At 43.4% G+C, this 21,961-nt stretch overlaps 1 protein-coding gene across 1 annotated transcript in view; it reads right to left on the bottom strand.

Moving 5' to 3' along the window:
* Positions 1–21,070, bottom strand: part of TNPO2 (transportin 2) — a 32,031-nt gene extending 10,961 nt beyond the window's left edge. The window contains exons 1-17 of the mRNA XM_081845960.1: positions 20,912–21,070; positions 18,329–18,444; positions 17,886–17,961; positions 16,458–16,607; positions 15,480–15,586; positions 12,277–12,410; positions 10,886–10,967; positions 9,525–9,647; positions 9,032–9,150; positions 7,370–7,430; positions 6,261–6,429; positions 5,266–5,418; positions 4,894–5,119; positions 4,062–4,233; positions 2,380–2,466; positions 1,868–1,975; positions 1,411–1,569 (exon numbers count right to left, since the gene is read on the bottom strand). Of these exons, the coding sequence (XP_081702086.1) occupies positions 1,411–1,569; positions 1,868–1,975; positions 2,380–2,466; positions 4,062–4,233; positions 4,894–5,119; positions 5,266–5,418; positions 6,261–6,429; positions 7,370–7,430; positions 9,032–9,150; positions 9,525–9,647; positions 10,886–10,967; positions 12,277–12,410; positions 15,480–15,586; positions 16,458–16,607; positions 17,886–17,961; positions 18,329–18,427 (2,025 nt within the window). The 5' untranslated portion in view covers positions 18,428–18,444; positions 20,912–21,070. The remainder of the gene's footprint in view (positions 1–1,410; positions 1,570–1,867; positions 1,976–2,379; positions 2,467–4,061; positions 4,234–4,893; positions 5,120–5,265; positions 5,419–6,260; positions 6,430–7,369; positions 7,431–9,031; positions 9,151–9,524; positions 9,648–10,885; positions 10,968–12,276; positions 12,411–15,479; positions 15,587–16,457; positions 16,608–17,885; positions 17,962–18,328; positions 18,445–20,911) is intronic.
* Between the last annotated feature and the right edge of the window lie 891 nt (positions 21,071–21,961).

Genomic DNA, 21,961 nt, shown 5'->3' on the forward strand with positions numbered 1-21,961 from the left:
CGGACTTTGCACTTCCCAGCTGAGCAGCCCTGCTCCCAGCTTGCGTGCAAGCAGGAGCGGGGTTGGGGCTCTCTCAGCTGGGGAGGGGCATCACTTTAATGGAGCCATCATCCCACCGCTGGCTCATGTGAGCCCGTGGCCGGTCGGGGGCTCTGTAAAACTGCTTGGCTGAGGTGAGGGCAGCACTGTGCTCCTCAGCCAAGCAGCCAAGAAGCGGAGGAAGGAGCAAGCTGTATCGGCACCTCGCAGATTCAGCTTGATTCTGCCCGGGCAGAGTGCAATGGCGCTTTCACGAGTGGTATATTGCTGGTGAAACCTTTGCCGCTTGTGTCCCTCTGCCACCAGCTCCCAGCCAGTTTGTTTCTCCCTCAGCGTGCTGGGTGCTGGAAGCAAAAGGACTCAAGAGCGATGAAAGTTTCACCAGCAATATACCACTGAGTGAAGCTGTCATCGTGGTCTGCCCCCACATACCGGTCCTGGGCGATATATCAATATATATCACCCAGGCCTACTGCAGTGTCTCTCAGTCTGACATAATGGTGGGTGCTCACTTGTAAGTGATAGAGGGAAAACAAAGTAGATATGCAAGATCCAGGATATGAGATTAAATTTGGATGCAAACTTATTTATTCACAAATCATTACTTTTTCTGGGTCTGCACTCAACAGGTCTCTCATAAAAGACAGTGATAAACTCTCCTTCTCTGTTAAAATTATTACGAAGGAGCCTTGTGCAGATGGAAGGAATTTGGCTGTTAATAGGCACAAACCCTCTCAGAAATACCAGAACAGGACTATCCATTGCTGGTTCTGTCTAGCTCTGCTTCCCAGGATAGTAGGAGGCTCTTAAGTCAGGGAAACCTTACAATTGATGCTTTCTCCTCACTTCTTCATGCAACTCACAATGCATTAACAACCTAGTCCAACATCCTTTTGAAAGGCAGACACTCTGGGACTCTTGCTCCCTGCTTGTTTCTTTTTTTAACCTTTGGATTCACCCAATTATTATTGCAGCTTCTGCTACAATTATTTCCAACTTATTTTCCCCACTTAGTTTTTCACCACCTATCCAGTCCCCTATCATATTCAATAATTTACTCAGTCTATAATTATCAAGTGTAGAACAGCACATGATGTAGAACACATCACCCACACCACCCTCAAAACCTGATTTCTTCTCATTGACATAGAGGCATTGATGATACAGTGCTTTTGTCTGCTAATTCTCCTATTATTGTTTTCTGGCTCTCTTACTTCTTTATTAACATTAGTCTAAATTTTGGAAAACAAATGGTGAGCCTAATCTCAAGTACCAAGTTCTTGGCTAAGGCTGAGAAATCCCAGAGTCCCAGAAGCTATGAACTGGCCTAAAGCAGTCATTACACATTGAATGTAGGACTCTCTCACCCACCTGCATACACTGGAACAGGAGAGTCATGATATTGCTCCGGGCCACAAGCTGCTCCACGTGACATCCCAGACCTTCAGCCAATCCACTCAGCAAGTCAAGAGCAACGATCATAAAATCTTTATCAGGAGCCTCGTATTGGTCTGGGTGTTGACTATACATCTACAAATTTGAGAACAGAGAACCATTTACCTCAAAGAAAACACGAAGCCTCAACAAGGCCATAGCAAGCTTCACTGAGCAACAGTCTGAACAGGAACACTTGTGCTGTTAAAGCACAGGGTAAGTTTCAGTTGCCTAGTCAATGGTTAATGGTAGCTTTTGTTACTACCAGTTATGGTTAATCTGCCCCTTCTCTGATCAACAGGGACTCAGTTTTCCAACACTTAAGTATTATATACAGCATACTTTTTTTAAAAAAATAACCAAACCAAAACCAAAAAACAACAGCCTATCCTACCATGGCTTGGGCAAGGGTCTTCTGCACAAGTGTCACACAGCGCTGGTAGACAGGTTCACAGTATGGGAGGAAGCCACTTTGGAGTGCAGTTGCTACAGATGACAAACACTGTAGAAATAACAGATAGCAACTCAAAAGACATGCATGGAGGACCACCTGGCATGCACATTGTCTTGCCCTTATTATCACTGAAACCATTTAACACAAAACCACTTAGCTCAGTCATGAAAGGGACAAGAAACAACTTACCCCTTTCATGTGTTTATTTCAAGCAGCTAGAATTGTGCACTAAGGACAAGGAGCCTGCCCGGGAATCAAAATGTCTCTATTTCTCAACACACAACAGTACATTTTTTGCTGATTTCCAATACATTATATTAAATATATTTCTTGTTAGACAGAGGGGGTGGGGAAACCACTGCCTTTGAGTAGCATGGCCACTATGCACAATAGAGCTTAGTTCTTTCAACTGAAACATTAGAGTCCACCAAGGTTAATGGCTGGCCACTTACTTCTAAGAGAGGAAAAAGATCTTTGTCCTCGTCCTTTAGCTCATTCCACTTCTGTATCAGCGGTGGCATCAGTTTTTGGATATATTCCTGGGTAAGAGAAGATCAGTTATGACCAGTTATGATCATGCTGTAGTCCCAGCCACTGCCAGTATCATAAACTGAGCCCAGAATCCTTCAGAACTGAAAAACACTCAACATGTAGCTTCAGGATTCGAATGTCTTGTATTTTCATTGGTCATCACTGTTTCTGGGCTCAGTGTGCAGATACTGTCAGACCAGGACTACTACTATAATTCCATAGAACCAGACTTCTAAGTGTTTCCCAACCACTCTGACCAGGGTATTATTTCAGAGAAAAATAATTTTGTCTGGATAAGCAGAAAGGACTTGGCCTTGATAAATAGCAGCATTTATACCAAATAATAAAAAGTAAAACAGCATCAGTAGGAAAAACAACATGCTTGACAAGTAAGACTATTAAGTATGTCTGCTTGACGTTTCTTTGCCTTTTAAGAATAATTATTTGTGCAGAAGCAGCACAAGACTAGTATTTTACCTCATTGGCATTTGCAGACTTACAGTTGCATAATAGCAAAGGAACCTGTAACCACTTCTACCTGCATGACACTAAAGTAACTTTTTGTAGTGTCACAGCATCATAGAAATCACTGGTGTACCTTATTTTAAGTTAAGGCTCACACCACAACACTACTTTATTCTGTAGTCAATAATACAAAGTAGAAAAAAATGGAAAATCTGTCTCGTAACAGTTCCACCAAGTAGCAGTTCTCCCTAATCATATATGGAACTACAATGCTGCCTTATATGAAGTCAGACCACTGGGTTCACCTAACCGAATACTGTCTGCTCTTCCCAAGACCCCAGAGAGCTACCAGCTTTGTTTTAATTGGCCTCGCCACCAGATATCCTTTAATTTGAGATTTCCAAGATTGAGTGTGGGATTGTCTGCATAGAAAGAATGCTCTTCTGCTGAGCTGTATTCCTGACTTTCCTCCAAGGGGCAAAAGGCAGCCTATATGGTTCTTCCCTCTCCGTTTTATTTTCACAAAAACTCTCAAAGAGTGGCCAGGTTCATCCAGTGAGCTTTGGCGGCTGAGTGAGGATATGAACCCCAGTCCCTCACTTTATCAACTACAGGACACTGTCCTTTCATTATGTTCTTCCTGTCAGTAATAATTTTAATTTATAAAATGACCCAATTTATATACTGATTGATTGTAAAAAACAACAACTTTAAATATAAAGTAGTACACACACAGCCTCAATAACAGTGAAATAAACATTTCTGGGCTTCCCTTCTCTAGACCTTTCACCTGCAGTATCTTAGCACCAAGGAAACAGGTTTGACAGTCAATTAGATTCTTATACTAACTCTTGGAATAGGAGACCTTTTTTGCTTCAGGTCTCTGAATGTACCACCAATCAAGGTTTATCAAGGAGGGGGATTACATGTGGTGTACATGTAGTTAAACTACAGTGGGTTTTGTTCATCACACTAATGAAGGAAAAACATTCACGTATTTGGACTGCCCTGCATTCAATAATTAGTTTATGCTGACAGTATTTCACACCAATCAGAAGAGGTAAGAGGACACAACCAGCTACGGTGATTAAATGCTAGCAGTTTCCACTGTTAATGCCAAAAAGAAGAATGCACATACCGGCTGGTTGAGGTGGTGCCCAACAGAATCAGCCAAGGTGCCAATCGCATCATACAGGATCAACAGGTTCTTGTGCTGGTATTTCCCAAATGCAAAAACCAAAGTATCCAGAATGAAGCTGAGGTATGGGACCAGCTCTGTGCAGGCCTCTTCTTCAAGGGTGGCAAATGCACTAAAATTAAGGTTACAAGAAAAAAAAAGTGGTGGGCATGACCAAAGTGAAAGCAGCACCAGAAGCTGGAAAGAATGAAATCCACAGATGCCTGGATAATTTCTATCCTGGGCACTTAAGAGATCAGTTTCACTGCACAAGAGTCAACTATAACCCTATGCCACTCTTTGATCTGAAGTATAAGGGAATTTCTCTGGGTCAGACAGTACGAATATATGAACTATCACAGCGGAGCTCAAATTTCAAGTTCTTCATCACATCCAGAGAAAACCTGAAGGGTGCAGGAGAGACGATGAATCTAAGAAGAGAAGATCTGTGGCTTAGAGATACTCTAGAATCTAGTCAGGTTCTTCTAAATTAGGAACAAGGCCTCAAGATATGTATCAATTTTAAGGTACTCTTAAATTTTTGCATATTATACCTGATCTAGATAGTTATAGCTTCTGTGTTTGGTTTTGCCCAACTCAAATGCTTAACCGTAACGGACCAAGACTGTGCAAAAGCATCCTGGGAAACACTTCTACGTTCAAGCAGAAATGGCTATAGATTACAAGGAATCATTAGAAGAGAAGTATATTCAGGCCCTCTGAACTTACACTGTTTTGATAAACACACTTGTTCAAATGTGCATCAAGTGAAGTGATGCCCTGAATGGGTTACCTGCAAGCAGCCTCCTGTACTCTCTTGTTGCTGTCAAGAATCCGCTTGAGCAGCTCTGTCATCAGAGGCTTGAGATACATGTCTGGGGGTTGGCTCACAACCCAGTGGGCATAACGGCTCAGGGTCCAGCAGGCAATGGAGCGCACTAGGGCCTTCTTGTCAGAGAGACATTGGATCAAGTGGGGAATCAGTTCAGGGAGGTAGGGAACCATGCCCTGCATGCAGCCTAGAAATGCAAGAAAATACATTCAGCATACTTTCTAGGCATATCAGAGGGCTGCCAAATTCTTGTTCACATGAAGTTGCTGCCAGTGCCTTCCCCTTTTTGCAAATGCAAACCCCTAGTTTAAGTGATACAATTATAGAACTCACCTTCAGCAATGGCCCCTAGAACGAGGATTCCGGACTCCTTGATGACCCACTCGGGGTGGAAGAGAAGCCCCTTGAGCAGCGGGAGCAGGTGTGGGAGGAGCTCATCTCTGAAGACATTGGCCAAGACATCGAGGGCCGCAGCGGAGCATTTTCCTGTAAGAGACACAGGGCTATGTAGTAGAATCTGCACAAAGTACCAGTGGGAAAGCTCTGGTCCATGAGCCAAATTAGGCCCATAAGGTCTCTCAATTTGTGCCTTATTGTTCCTTTGCAGTCCTGAACTTGCGCTGTTTATGTTTGGGGCTGAATATAAGCCTCACTGCTTTGGGGCACAATTGGCTCCACTCAGGAGCTCCCAGCTGGATTTCATTCCTCCTTATGCCACAGATGGCCATAAGGCAGAGGTGACTGACAAATCTGGTGTGTGGAGCCTTGGCTGCTATTTGATCCCGCTCTTCAGCATAAAGTGACTCCCTATGCATTGCACAGAGTAAACTCTGTGGGAACAAAGAGTCTTTTAGGGAAGAGACAAGCAGGAAAAAAGCACTCGCTTTAGGATAAACATGCAAGGCAGAAAGTATCTTTTAGGGGTAAGAAAACCCCAAGCTGTGCAATTCCAGCAACTCTATTAAACAAGAACTATGTTTTTAACAAGAAATAAAATTGGACCATTGAATAAGCTCCTTCAGTGTGTATCTTCTTCCCACATAAGAGTCAGAATCAGGCCAATGGCCCATCTTGTCCAACAGCCTGTTCTCACAGTGGCCAACCAGATGCTTGAGGACAGTCTACAAGCAGGACATAAGTACAACACTTTGCCCACCTGCGATTCCCAGCAATCGCTATTCAGAGGCACTTGCCCCATACCATCACAAATGAAAAGGAATGGTATCAAGTCAGTTATGTGCCCAGTGCTCCACTCTACTAGCTCCTGGCACCCTCATAGTTGGCACTTTCCCATCTCAAAAGCACTGCACAACTCTTCCCCTACTCACTCAGATTCCAGTCAGATAACGTGTCGTCGTCATCATCCTCATCCTCTCCATCTTCATCATCCTGTAGCCGTTCCTCCTCATGCTGCAGGGTAACCGTGCGTGATTTGTGGAAACGAGGCTTGATATCCTGCTCACTGTCAGGGATGGCTTCATCCTCTTCCACATCACCCTGAAATTGAGTAGAGGGAGCACATTGGAAGCCCTTTTAATACTGAGTCTCGTCTGCCAGGGAAATGAGCTCTTGCAAAACAGTACAATATTTCTTGTTCTTGGTGGGATAGATTGTTACTTAATGCCAAAATAAACCCTGGCAAAGAACGGTAACCCTCCAGTCTTCTTGGGACTCTTCACATCATGCATCCATGGATCAGACAGGACGAATACAACAACCCATCACAGTTGTCAGGCTGAAGGTTATGCATCATTTCCAAGAATGCATGTGCTTGGCCACTGACTTGGGAGGGTGCAAGCATGTATGAATTTTGCTTGAAAAGTGAGACTGGCCCTGACTTATACTAAATGGGGCAAAACATAGTTAAGTCACCAGGGGGGTTTTTGCAGCCAAGAAACTCAGAAAAAGTATTTTACCTCAGCTGATCAAGCCCATAACCCTGGTCTGCAATCTTAGGAATAACTTTTCTTATAAAGACATAGCTATTCAGTTAGCATATAGGTGCGGCTCATGATGGAACTTGCAGGGTTCCAGTGAAAGCCCCCAGCACCACAGACCCAGCTTCAGTAGAACAGAAGTAGTACATTTAAAATGCCAACTACATATGAAGGGGATGGGCAGTCTCTCAGTATGCTCAATTTTAGGAATAGGACAAGGAATAATTTACAGCCTTATGGAATGAGGCTCCTCAACTATCAGAACTGAAAGAAAGGGCAAAGTTTCCTTGTTGTGGAAGATTTGCCAACCATACTGCCATGCACTGTGCCTGTAAGGATAGTCAGCAGCAAGAGTGGGGTAAAGATGAATGAGATTCTAGATGTTACAACACAGAACCCTTTTCATTTGTTATGCTCAGTAAAGAGGTTGTGGCTGAGGAATGTAAAACCCAGAAGGTGGAAATATATATTATATTAAATCCTAAGTTGGAAACAAATACCTTTAACAATATGATGTCAATTTCAGAATACTTCATTCCATTCACCAAAATTGGAATCAATCTGTTAAGGAAAAGGAGAAGAAAAAGTGATTCACCAACTGGGTCCTGGGGCAAGAATGACGTAGACCACAGTAGGTGCTGAAGTTAATCATTGCCAAATAGGAGCAGTAATGTCATTGTGCACGTGGAGGTGGAATTTCAGTAGCTTCTGTTCAGATAATGCCCCCTACAATACAGATTTCCTTGCAGCAAGCGTTTACACACTGCTTAGTGTAAGTGCCACTACTGCTAGATAGAAAAGTCCAGCAGTAATTTATAACCCATGCAATTCCACGCCCACAAGGTTGTGGCTAGCACAAAATGCTATTCTCTGCTGCCAAGTTGGAAAGAGAAACAGGTACTCTGGGCACGCAACAAGTATGCACAGCAACTCCATAGCAGCCACCTTTCCCTTGAACGCTTCCATTTTAAAAATCCCTTTCTGTCTGTCCCAGCTCCAAATGCTCAGTCATACTGCACGTATCTGCCAATTCTCCCCGACTTTGCAGTAATGATGAACAGCAGAAAAAACAGAATTGAAGGACTGTTGAAGGCCTCCACACCTCTAACTTGGAAGAGCCCTGTACTAGATTCACTAGATAGACTATAAGCATATACAGTGGTGCCTCGCAAGACGAAATTAATTCGTTCCACGAGTTTTTTCGTCTTGCGGTTTTTTCGTCTTGCGAAGCACGGACTTTGGAAAAGCTTCAAAAATCACCAAAGTCTTCAAAAACCTAAAAAAAAGGCTACCACACCGCGTGCTATGAGTTGCTCCTCGAAGTGAACGCACGGTTTTAAGACAAAGGAAACAAACTTGCAAGACAAAGGAAACAAACTTGCAAGACGTTTTCGTCTTGCGAAGCAAGCCCATAGGGAAATCCGTCTTGCGAAGCAACTCAAAAAACAAAAAACCCTTTCGTTTTGCAAGTTTTTCGTCTTCCGAGGCATTCGTCTTGCAAGGTACCACTGTATACTTAAAATATGAAAGTAAAGATAAAGCTAAGCTGAGCTGAGCAAAACTAGCTTAGCAACATGCCAGCTTTTGCCTTAATTTGTTTTTGCACAAAGCTACAGCCGAAGAAACATGCAATAATACCATTTGCAGGGAGAATGGACATGCAGATGCCCGAGCCCCTTCAAATCTAGTAAGTCTAAGATATCCAGGAGTCTCACTGCCCTATTGTACATAAAAATGTACAATATACATGTACAAAGATACAATATACATAAAAATGTAAGGCTGCTGTCATGCTGCATTTTGCATGGCAGCTAGCATGGTGAAAGAACATCAAGCAGGCAAGCAGCATGGGTGGCAGGTGGCCCAGGCAAGCTATTTAATGAAGTGGGGAAGGTGCTTCAGAATAGTTTGCTAAACCATCTCCCCTTCCTTAAAAGGGGGGTGGGGCTCAGGCGATGAGTGAGATCTAAAGGGATGGAGATTGGTCAGGTGTAAAGGAAGGAGGAATTGGATTGGTGGAGGATCAACAAAAGGGTTGGTGAATGGAGTAAGCAGGGGTGGTAGCCCCTAGCAATGACTTAAGTCAACCAGGAAGCAAAGTAAAACTGGGCTTCATAACACGCAAGTTAGAATGCTAGTACTGCAGAGGCAAAGCTACTCACTGCACCAGGTGTGAAGAGAGCACCTCCTTGCAGATGGGTTGTTCGGCCAGGGTCAACCAGAATTCACACGCTTCCAGCGCCACATTCTCATCACTATCCTGGGTCCTCTGCAACATGTACTGGAAGGAAACAAGAGGACCAACATGTAACTTTGGATCAGAGACAGCTACTGCCTTTGCTGCATCTGTCTCATAGAATGATGACTTTACCATCAAAATACAGCAGCATTTTGCTGTGACATGCGAGGTCAGCGGCATCAATTCATGAAGTAAACCCTCCACTGAACAAGTGGCATAATTATGCCTACTCAGTCACAGTATTGATCCACTAACATGGAATGCTATCAAGAGATGAAATCCCAAATCAGCTCCCATCACCTTCTGGCAGACTTGGTGGCACTTCTAGATATATCATTTAGAGTCCTAGTGGCTGAAACAAACAAAGGCAAGGCAGCATTTTAAGAGGACCTGCTCCGTAGAAAAAAGACACTTACCTGGATGATACTATGCATGTGAGGGATCAGTCGATCAATCCGCACCTCTAGCAGCATCACCAGTGCTCGGCAAACATTCTTTCGAACCTCAGGATCTTCATCTACTGCCAGAGCAAACAGGTGCTGCCAAGAGCAGGCAGAGTTAACATTCACACATTCAAAAGAATTTGGCTAAGAATCAAACACCATCCCCTTCAACTGGCCCAAACCTGTGCCTTCCAACACAGAGATGGTTCTTCTAGACTTGCTGCAACTTGGCCAGACAGCAGAGAAGCATTATGCTCAGGGCTCTTGTGCCAATAAATACACAAATGTGCTTATTTTGCCTGTGAACTCTTAAGTTCTCTGCAAGCTTAGTATTTTTGGCAAGTGGAGGTGTGGTAACAAAATGACACACAGTTAGTAGACGATTGGTGTATATAAGAGGAACACAACCAAAAAGCATACAAAGTAGAGAGGACCAACTATATGTTCTAGCCTATGAACATTTTGAGGTTTTTACAGACACTGCCTGCAGTGGTAGCACAATACAACAGAAACATTGGTCTCAGGAAGCATAGCTAGGGCCATACTATGTTTGACTAGGCCTGAAGCAAAGGAGTATGTTGGTGTTAAGAACCAAATACCTTTCTCTCTGTACTGGAGCCTGAATTTCCTAAGGCTGCCTCTGGCCATGGATATGTTACTGCAGTAGAAAGAAGTCACTGAGACACGAGAAAGCTTAGGATGCAAGTGTTAAAAATCCTTATCTTCCTTTTTTTAAAAAAGATCTTATTAAGAAGTGGACAAAAGCTTTAAGATCTGGCACTCCCTACATTTACAAAAGGAGGCAAAATGCAGATATTACGAGGGCTGAGAGGAAAAACTGGCCTAAAAAAAATAAAATGAACAAACAGTTGAGAAGATTCAAAGTCATTGTGCTAGGCTAACACAAACGGTGATCTGGGGAATTCAGGAATTTCTAGGACCATATTAGGTGTTTCCTCAAGGAGGTAGATCAACAAATTATGGATACATTTCTCTGAAAAACTGCTCAACTGCTCCTGTTAACTTTCCCTGACACTTTGCAGCTACAGGGGAGCACTTTCAGTAAATCACTTTGTTTGCATAGGGCAACAATGAGGCCAAAGGGGTCTGGCAAGGGCAATGGGTGAACTTGTGTATACCCTAGAACATTATGCAGGATCTATAAATGCACAGAGGTCAGTGGCAAACATTCAAGAATTTCTTGATAGACCAGCTAACATCAAGAGCATCCCTTACAGGTATTAAGTCCCAGACCTCTGTGCCTAATAAATAGTCATGGACTGTGATGCTTCAGCTTTCAATAACCACAACTGGACAAGAGAAATCCATCTCACCTCAATGAAGGTGTCTATGTTATCCATCAAGGCCTGGGCCCTTTCCATGATGAACTGGTTAACACATGCAATGGCATGGGACCTAAAGAGACAGTAAAGACAGCTGAAACCACTTGACCAAGCAATTACTACTTACCTCCAATAAGTGAACATCAGTGCATTCTGTTAGCTTAATTTCAGTTTTTTTCTGGGTACCAAGGAACAGTTTTGCAATGTAAACAAGCCAAAAATCAACATTTATGTCAATTTTAATTTCTGACTTAAAATAACATATACAACACCTCATTAAAAATCAAATGCAGAAGCCAGCAACCGAGATTGCAGTAGGCATTCATATGCCAAGGGCCTGAGCAATATATATAATTTTAGTCTGCATTTAAATGCCAACAATGCATGGGACAGATGCACTTGTCCATAGAAGTAGTTACACAATTGGTGCACTGCTATGAAAAAGGTCCTTTCACAAGTCGCCATTCCATTGGCCAGATTCACTGGTGGGACCAGCAACAGGGCTTTTCCCACAGACCTCAAATAATGGGTTGGCAGAATAGGCAACATTTTATTTCCTTTTACATTTCCATCTCTAATTGGAACTGAATTACTGGAGACACAGGACTGGTTAGGACAGATTTATCTATCTATCTGGCCATGAATGAGCCTTGTGCCCACATGCTTCCTCCCCATCACTCTGGAATTCAATACTCCCAGGGTTTATTCAGCCAGTTTCCAATTACATCTGAACATGAAAAGTGCAGTTTAATCAATTACAAATCAGGACATAAAACCAACATCAGATTAGGCCTTCATATTTTGGTTTACAGGCAGAGATTCAGTTATAACTGGAAACTGTGGTTTAATTAACCCTGCAAATATTCTGATGCAAGAAAGGAAGAAGGTGCGATAGAGGAAGGAGGATGTGGGCACAAGCATTGGGCCCCAAAGTCTAATAAATCATGGCCTATTTGATACATGTCTGAACTAAGCCATTATGCTGCTTAGTCAATGATTTGTTTGTGGGGTTTTTGGTCAGCTATGTTTTATTATTACTATCTTACTCAGCTACAAGTGATCGCCAAAGAAGAAGAAGAAGATTACTACTATAAGGACTGCATACAAACATAAAATGTATTTACAATAACAATTACATTATATACAGTATACAGCTATCAGTGTAACAATCACACTTCCAAAAGTAAAGGATGCCACTTTACAATAAACCTTCCTTTACATGACAATTTTGCAATTTGGCCAAGTCTGTCAAACCATTCTTTACTTCCGATGCTGCCTGGATAAGGAGGGCAACTCCACCACATGTGCAATATTCAACAAGAGCACATCCTTCTCAGGTTTTGGAGCACAGAACAAGAATCAGTAGCACAGCAGCTACATACCTAATCTTGGGGCTGCAGTGCTTGAAAAACTGGAGGAACTTTGGAATCATAACATTAAGAGGCCGGTTGAGAGCATCACTGTCCAGGAGCTCAGCAGAATCTTCACAGATCTTCTGTAAGGCACCAAAAGCTCCCTAGAGAACATAGAAATAGTCGCCACCAAATATGTGAGGTTAGGAAACAGGCAAAGTGCATCTGAGCATTTAAATCCGACAATGATAGCTAGACTTTCAATGCTCAAATTGCTCTTCTGGCATGAGCTACATTCATTTTGAGGTCTATGCCAAAGGAAAACCATCTAAGTGACAGACTGCCAATTTGAAAGAACGTGTTGTCCTCCTACCCTCAGCCAGACTTCCTACGCAACAGTCTGATATATGCCAACTAATTGCTTAAATAGCTAGGGATGCTACAAGAGATGTAGCAATAGGATTGTTTTTAAAGAGAAAAAGCCTATCTGAAGAAAAAATGATGGTGGCAGGTTTGGCTGGGGGCTTGAATATTCATGGAACAGGGTGGGGAACTTCAAGTTGAAAAGGAAAATGGCTTTAGATTAATAATCTCTGACCTCACCCTTAGAACACAGCTCAAAATTGCTCCCTTTTCATACACCCTACCTTATCCACCCAGATTAATTCAGGGTTCTTACTGGGTTAATGAAAAATTGGTCCATGACAGAGTAGCAGTGCTATTTGGATGCCATTGCATACAGAAAGAACACTTATGTCATATGAAAATTACATCTCTGTCAGGCTAGGTGAATAGCCACCTAGTAATAAACTGTTTTATTTAATAAAAAACAGTCTTAAAATTCACATTTAACCTTTTAAGGATATGCTCCTACACACACACACACACATATAACCCTTTTAAGGATATGCTCCTACACACACACACACACACACACACACACACACAATTTCACTGTATTACTATATTAACATACCTCCTTCAAGAGTAAACTCTCTTTCTCAAAAGAGTAAAAGCTCCTTCTATTGGAAGGAGGCTTCCAATACAAACACTAACATAAATACTAATATATAATTATATATTAAAACAAACCAGTAACCAACAAAACCAACAGCCAACACAGTAGCAAAACTCAATAAAACTCTTTCAACTAAAAGCCACTGAAAAGGGGCAGGTTTTCAGATCTTTCCAAAAGGTCTGCACAGTGTTAATAGTCTGGTGGAACCCAACTGGAAAAGATTCCAAAGCTGTGGGGCTACAATGGAAAATGTGCTCTCTGTCGCTCTCTCATACTAACCAATGTAATTATGATTGGTGTGGGGCAAACAAGAAGGGCCTCCACTGTTGAACTCAAATAGTGAGAAGGTTGGTACAGGTGTAGGCAGACTTTCAAATATATGGGATACAAACCATTTAAGGTTTTAAAGATCACAACCAGTGTTAGAAACTCAGATATTTAAGCTAGGTGTCAAATGGCTCCTTAAACCAGGGTTAGTTGCCATTTGGGGGTCAGACAGCTTCAAAGCCATATTTTTAAATATCACTTTTTGGTTCCTGAAATTCATTCTGATTGTACAGATGGAATAAACAAATAGAATTCTACAGAACGTGTTGCTAGTGTGTGAAAACAGTCAAGATCCAAGGATCCGATCCCCAGACATGCACCTCCAGATGGTGGAAACATCAGGTGCCATCCTGGCACCTGGGCATCTTCACTTGGATGCAAGTGGCCCACAGCCAGGTACAAAATGTCCCTGGCGCCTGGTGAATTTCGAACACTGATCACAACTCCTTAGCTAAACTTTCTAACTATCAAAATACAGAAGAACAGTTTTGCTGGCACTGTTTACCCTCTTAAGATCCTAGGCACGAGATTTGCCAATGGTCCCTTGAAGGATAGGTTCAGTCCTTTGGAAACAGTCTATCATGGGTTCTTCTACTATAGATGTTATCAAGGGGTTATTGAAAGCATAATTTAGCTCCTTAAGAGACAGTTTCCTAGTCGATCTTATGGACCCTTTTGAGAATCTTCTTTAAATGGTCTAATAAATCAATTACTGAACAGCTGGCAATATATCTGAATGTAATATTTCTTAGATTTGTAAAGATGGTTAGTTCTTAGCTTGTCAGTTTTAATAACGCATAATTGGTTCTACTATATTAATTTTGTACTACTTTATATTTTGTACTTCTGTTTAATGGTTGTAATCAACATAAAGGATATAACCAGCACTTTAACTGGGCTCGGAAATGCATCAGTAACCAGTACTGCTGGTACAGTAATGGTGTTTTGTGAGCCAATCGCCCAGCTCTTAACAGAACTCAGTCAGTCACATTCTGGACCAGCTGAAGTTTCTGAATAGGCTTTAATGACATCTTCACAAACATGGCAGCAGTCAAACTCAGATATGACTAGAGCATGAATAAGTCAGCTATGGCCCAGTCTGTCCAGCTAGAACTGCAAGCTGGCATACCAGTCTAGCTGGTAAAGCATATTCCTGGACACCACTGCCACCTGAGCTTTCCCAGCCAGGGCTAAGGCCACAACAGTGCTCAACCTGCGCACTTAGCAATGCAACTCCATCAAGAACCAGTTGTAAACCACCTTCTGGAGAACCGCCCTACCTACGGTACCTCTGTCTTATCTGGATTTAGCCTGAGCTTTGTTCACCCTCAGCCACCCCAGAATCACCTCCAAACACCAGTTAAGAATTTCAACAGCCTCCCTAGGATCAGAAGATGGAAATAAGAGGTAGAACCAGACATAATTTGCATACCGATGACACTGTAGCCCAAACTCCCAGAGGACCTCTCCCAACAATTTCATGTAGGTGTCAAGCTGAAGTGGGACAAAATGGACCCTTAAACCAACAGCCATGGGGTACAGCAGAAGTTCTCCAGGACTACCTTCTGGAACTATACCTCCAGAAAGGATGAGAACCACTGTAAAACTGTCTCTTAAGCCTAACCCTGAGAAATGATCCAGAAGGATACCATGGTCAACAGTACTGAAAGCTGCTGAGAGATTCAGGAGAACCAACAGAGTAGCAGTCCCTTACCTGTGACTCTACAAGACTTACATCAGAGTAGACATGCATAGGATTGGGATGCAAATTACATTAGTAAGTTGTGGTACAAGATTGCTGTGCTACAGCCAGTCATGCTAAAAAAGTAATTACTTACACAATCTTGTTGCCTATTATCAATTATTAACCTATTGCAATTAAACTCACTTCACATGTATTGTAGTCCTCAGAGTTGAGCAGGTTGCAAAGTTGGGGCAGAAGTTCTGGCCACATCTGCAGCTCTCCTTTGGAAGCAATGGTGGTAATAAGAATACCTACCAAGAGAAAGAACAGGCTGCAGTTCAATATCACATCACAAGCCCAGTTTAACTTCTTGTACCCACCAACTCTCCCTTGAACTTTGAAAAGCAACAGAATTTAATACTTCTGACCGAAACTATGATCCAAACCAAGGCTCTATGAGATGCTTCTACCAATCAGTCATCTATAGTATTTGGCCTTTGAACTGAAAGCTGCCTCTAGAATACTTTGAGCTGATCTGTGAACTGCTCTGAGGTCTCCTGCAGTAGAGTGAAAGCATTTGGCTTGCCCTCCTTGCCCCATGCATTGGAGTTGCCAGGAGTGCTGAACTCACTGACACCTATCAATCTTAGAAAGCCAGCAACAATTGGTATCTCTAAGTAATTCAAAAATTAATTGTGCATATCCTTCCCACAAGCATGTATATTTTGCTTATTTGGTTTGAGGAAGCCAAGAAACAGGGGAAAAGAGAATATTTTGCAGCTTACACAAGCATATTTGCCACGAGACAGACACCCTTCACCCACACACGACCTTAATATCATAGTCCTATGTCAACCTTCCCACCTCTGCACTCAGCTCGCTTCACCATGTTCATGAGCATCATCTACTATTTATATATGCACCTACACAAAAAGTTAGTAAAATTCCCACTCACTTAGTTGAATTAACTGCAAGTAAAAGCAGCATCTTCTATTTAGAGACTTATCTCTCATTGAGAATACAAACAGCACTGAAAACACTAACGTAACTCTCTTCCCACCCTGCAAATGCTTTGCCCAGTGTAAGAATACAAACACTACTCAAGAATACACTTTCAACTTCCTTGAAAAAACACAAACACATGCTTCCCCCAATCCTTGCCACCCTTTCTCCAGTACTCACCAATGGTAGCTCTAATAAGAGAGGAAGCATCCCCTATGTTGTTAAGACATTCTTGCTTAATGAACTCAGCAACAGGTTGGGGGAAGCTCTGGTAATGAGCCTTCACATTATTTTTCAGGATCAGACCACTCAGAGAACGAGTTGGCTCATCTGTTTAGAAAGATTTTGGAGAAAAGAAATTAATTCTCTAAGACCCAATATACTGTACACAGGAAGGTACAAAAACCAACAACCCCACAGTAATAATGGTGACCTAAGCAGAGAAGCAGGGGGGAAATGAGGATCACTAGATATTCCTTGATAATCATGAACTGAAACAGTAATGCAATCATTCGATAGGATTTTACTCATTAACTTAACAAGCGTTATGCATTTTTTTCATTCTACATACTGTGGTTCCTTAGCATTTTTAGAACTGTATATGAATACAAATAATGCTCTACTTTGTTGCAATCAATTTTTTATGATCCTCATTTGTTGACACCTGGATATGCTGCAGGTATGCTATTTCTATTCAGACACACTCCCAGTAGCGCTCTTATATCCCCCTTGCCAGTGAGTTGCAATGGGATGCTTCTGTAGGACCTGTTCCTCCTAAAATCCAGCAGTGGGGAGACTCCGGCCCATAGGCCTATTTAGGCCTTCACCACTTGGCCCAAGAGGTCACCTTCGCCAAGCCACATCAGGTGTTGGGCAGGAAGACACAGCTGGGCCAAAAGGTGACTTGCAGGCACCGCCCATCAGCTCATCCAAAGTACCTACAAGGCCTTGTGCACAATCCTATCTATCAGCTGATTGACAGGAGCTTACAGAGCACAGGATATGTAGTGATCCAAATAATTTCATTTCTTTTGGGCATGGCTAAAAAGCAGTTAAAAACTGGACACCTCTGGTCACCATAGAAACAGAGCACCTTTATCTTTATCTATTCTACAAGGTCCCTTACTGGTCATCTGTGTGTTTACAATGGGCTTGCATTCCTACCCTCCTGTGCAGACCCTTTCATTATAAATATACACACACACACAGACACCCAAAACCAAACTTATGTATTAATCCTTACATTCTTTCTGCACCCCCTCCCACCAAAAGAAAGCAGTATAATCTCCACTGTAAAAAAAGATGAAGATTATCAATGTCTGGCAAAATTCTGACAGTTGAATTCCTTGCTAGAATTTGACTCACTTTTCATAGCAAGGCAGAACAGAGAACAAAAACAATTTCTAGTTCAGCACCAAAGGGAAAGGGAACCTTTTCCAACCTCTACACCAGATAGTACTTTCTGAAGCAAAACAGGTATCAATCAAGCAAATACATTATTCTGCCATAATTCTAAATTAGCAGTTAAATCCTTGATATTATACAATAAAGGCAAGATACCACGACATTTTTCTCAAACTTTCATCGTGACAGATGTAACCAACATACCCTCAGATTTCAGTCGTGTCAGTACAAATATCAAGTAGTTATTGAAATCAGGAAACTGGTTCAGCTGCTTCAGTTTCTGTAACATTTGTTAAAGAATCAATTCTTAAAATTTTCTACTAATAAAGGGTTTTCAAGACTCTATACATAATGATTTTACTGATTTTTCAAATGTTCTTATGCTAAAAATGTTGGACTCTTCTTTTCTCATACAATACTGACCCAATATAGTTTCCAAGACTAATGCACCTGTTCCTGCTCGCATTCCCAAACATATAATTTAATTTAAGAATAGACTATTCTATAACATTTGTTTATCTCACAATTTACTTCTGATTGTTTTACTAGATATAACATGGCTTATTGTTTCCTGCTCCCTTTGCAGTTCATGAGAAATGTTTTCTCTTATGCCACTTTCTATGGCAACTCTGATTATTCAAGGATACATCTTGAACAATACGCTGTGTTGCTGTGTTTGGAGACTGAGAATCTTTGAGTAACTGAAGCACTTGCTGGAGGCCCTGTTCATCTGGCTGCCAGTCCATGATGGGAAGCTGCCTATCTGTAGAATGATAAAGAATAATATAGTATATTAGCATGACAGCAGAGCTACACTTCAACTCATTGTCTTATGACTGCAAACATCACCAAACTAAGAAGCAAAACTACATGTTGTACACATCTGAGAGCACCTTCACTTGCAATCAAAATTCAGGTAACCTAGGTAATCAGCCAATGCTTGCTTATATTTGTACAAGCCAGATGGCAAATTGGTATTTGAGGCCCACAAAAGACAGGATTCGTTTAGATCTATAACTCTGGGAGGTGGGCAAGATGGAGAGACAGTGATTTGCACAAACATCATAGATGGAGTGATTTCCCATGTACCAGAAAAACTTGTCCACTATACAATATTGCACCTGGACTTCACATGCATAAGTTGCTATACTTCTCCACAAGCACAAATGTGACCACTTAAGCAGTGTTAGAAACTGATATATTATGGCAGCTTAAACCTAGGATATGGGCGCAAAAATGGAATGTATGGGCACACTTTCTATAACAATACAAAGCTGAAAATAAATGAACTGCAGCTAAAATATTTCACATGGTCTGATCCTCCAGTCTTCAGAGAGTAGCTGGAAGTGGGGAAGCAGAAAAAGGTCTTCCTTTCCTTCCACTCTGAAGTTTTAATCTGAAACCTTAGGCACAGTACTGCACCCAGAGCTTAGCAACTGCTTACACTAATGAAATTCCCTGTCGCAAAAGGCGCCTAGAACAATGGGAGTTTTGAACACTGTGCTTAAGACAATATAAATGAAAACATCTAAAAATAAGTTTTACCAAAAAAGATATGCAACAGAGCAAGGTCCTTAGAAAGTGCTAGAAAACCCATTTTTGGCAGCATAGTCAAAATCTATGTATGACTCATCAGAGAGCATCCATAGAACATGGGAGGAACTTGCTCAAGGCTCTCCCCTATGGCAATATATAGTAGACAGGTTTCACTGAAATAAATGAAAGATATGATACCTAAAGATAGCAAAGAATGTTGATGTGAGGGATGACTTTGTTTGATATTAGTAATCACCCATGTATCATACTACAGTATATAATGCCTAGTTGTTACCCATTTGTTGCATGCAATTCTGACAACTTCCGGCAATGTTCTGCTTCTAAGACATATTTTCTAAAGTCTAAACATGCTATTTTGTATCAAGCAAAATGTTTTTCCTCATATAGATCACCTATTATTGTTTTGATTTCCACATGAAATGTAACTGCACAGCTTCCACAATCATCCACTTATTAAGGCCTCTGACACAACACTGCACAATCCAATACCTATAACTGTGCGTTTGTGACTCTTCAAAATGTATTAGAGGTTGAGTGCTCCACAACTATTACACTCAAGTGTGAGAGTACTCACCTCCCTTTAAAAAAATCCAGTTGATACCCAGAAACTACCCGCTCATACATACAAATCATTTTGTAAGCTTTTCACTCCCCTCTATTCCAATTTTGATTTTTGAAGGAGTGAACAGTTATGATCAACAAGCAGGGCTATTTTGCTTCCATTACATTGGGACTGGACATACTCTTAATACTTCAGAATGAGGGCATGAAAGAGGACCGTGCAAAGACTCCACATAGTTGGGGAGACACGTGCTTACAGCAAGGAAATGGAGTACTGTACAGGGTATCAGGCGAGAGCCAACAAGAGCCGAGCCAAAATGCGGGACTCTCCAGCACATCTATTCCAATTCCAGACTATAACCTTATCTTCCGTCATCTCAGAGATGTAAATATTAGAGGTGACAGATCAACCAACAGTTTCTAATCACCAAACGGAAGGCCTCCCCACCCCCCGCCCATGCTTAAGAGGCTGTGTGCTTTTAAGTACCAGCTGCCTTCTGGGTGGGGACGAAACGTAAAGTGGGAGATGGATGGTTTGAGCTTTCTAGTCGCTTTTAGAAACAAGGCGCTTGATCTGGTCCGCCGGGGCTCTTTCTGTTTAAGCGTGTGCCGGGCGAACAGTTCTTCGGCGAGGCTCTCCCGGCTCCCGCCTCGGGCTCTGCAGCACCACCTCCCACACAGAGGAAGCGTGAGAAGCGCAGCTGCCCAGGGCCCCGCTGACCACCGCGGAAGCCCTCACGCCCCTCCCTCAAAGCCATGTTGGGCCGGAGCAGCCCAGCAGCTTAGCCGGCAACGTCTCGCCCCAATCAGATCAGGCCCGGCCAACTCGGTCCCCCCCGCCCGCCCGCCCGCCTCGCCGCCCACGACCGGGCCGTTTCAGATTCCGCCCCACTCCCGCCCTGCCTCCTCAGCCGCTGGGCGACCTAACCCCCGCCCGCCAGCCAGCCAGCCAGCCACCCGCCCAAGCCCGGCTCCTTGAAGGCTTCGCCTTCGCGAAATCCCTGCCTAGGCCGAAGCCGGGGGAGCCTCGCGCCATCCCCTCACACGCCCGCTCACGGCGCGCCCCAACCACCGAGCTTCCCACGCGCGCCCAGGGAAGCCCGGCGCTGTACCTGCCCGGTTCCCGCGTGCCCAGGTTCAGGCCGCGGCTTCGGCGCCGAAGGAGGGAAGAAGAAGGTGGGGGCGGCAAGACGAACGCGACACGCGGGCGATGAGCCGGGCCGGCCGCCGTCTCTGCCGCTCACGTGACTAAGACCAATAGGGAAAAAAGGAAAGAAAAAGGGGAGGAGCAGAGGACCCGCTCGCGCACGTCTATAGACGAGGGCAAAGCAAGCACATCACGTGGCTCGGGAGAAAGGGCGGTAGCCACGCCCTCTCCTCCCTCCGTCCACTAGTCCGGATGGAAGCGCGGCGCCTTGAGGCAGGTGGCTGACGTCACGTCGCGCAACCTAACTTGGCCGCTGATGAAGCGCTACAGTGCCAGACGGCGGGAGGCTTGACTCTGTCGCCCAGCTGCACGTTGTCACCCCGAAGAGATTTCGTTTCGCTTGTTTTTAAAGTTTTTCTTCCGGTGCAAACTTCCGTTGGCTGGGGGAAAAAACTAATAGCTTCGCGTCTACCTAAAAACGCAAGCGAACAGTTCTTTTTCCAAGAGCCACCGGGCGCCTTTCCGTGCTCAGTGTAGCAGGCGGTGTCACCGAAGGGAAAAAGGAGTTCAAGCGGCCGTTGGGCTAGGGAGGCTGTCCCCGCCCACGTGGCCGGGCTGGCGCGTCTAGCCTGACCCGGACTCCGAGCCGGGCGGGGTGGCGCCGCCTTTTGTCGGTATAAGACATGAGGGGGCGCTTCTGGAGTCTCGTGGATGCATATTTCTGGAGGAGGGGGCGGAGGCGTGCCCATTGCGTTCTACGGAGCATATGCAGTGCTATCTTCAAATAATGTTGGCAGAGAAACGTAAAAAGATTACAGAGTTGGGAGCGATCAAACAAACCACACGGGGAGCAGCCCCGTGCAAGCAACAGATCATGGCCGCCTGCTCAAAGATGGGCAAAACCCCCGTGGTAGGGGGCTTCAGGGCACCGGCGTAGCCAGGATTTTTGTTAGAGGGGGGAGAACCTCAGCTATGTATTTTTATTGATTTGTGGGGGCAGCCGCCCCTCCCTGCC

Source organism: Podarcis erhardii (genome assembly GCF_964252035.2).
Source record: "Podarcis erhardii genome assembly, chromosome: 2".
Lineage (NCBI taxonomy): Eukaryota > Metazoa > Chordata > Lepidosauria > Squamata > Lacertidae > Podarcis > Podarcis erhardii.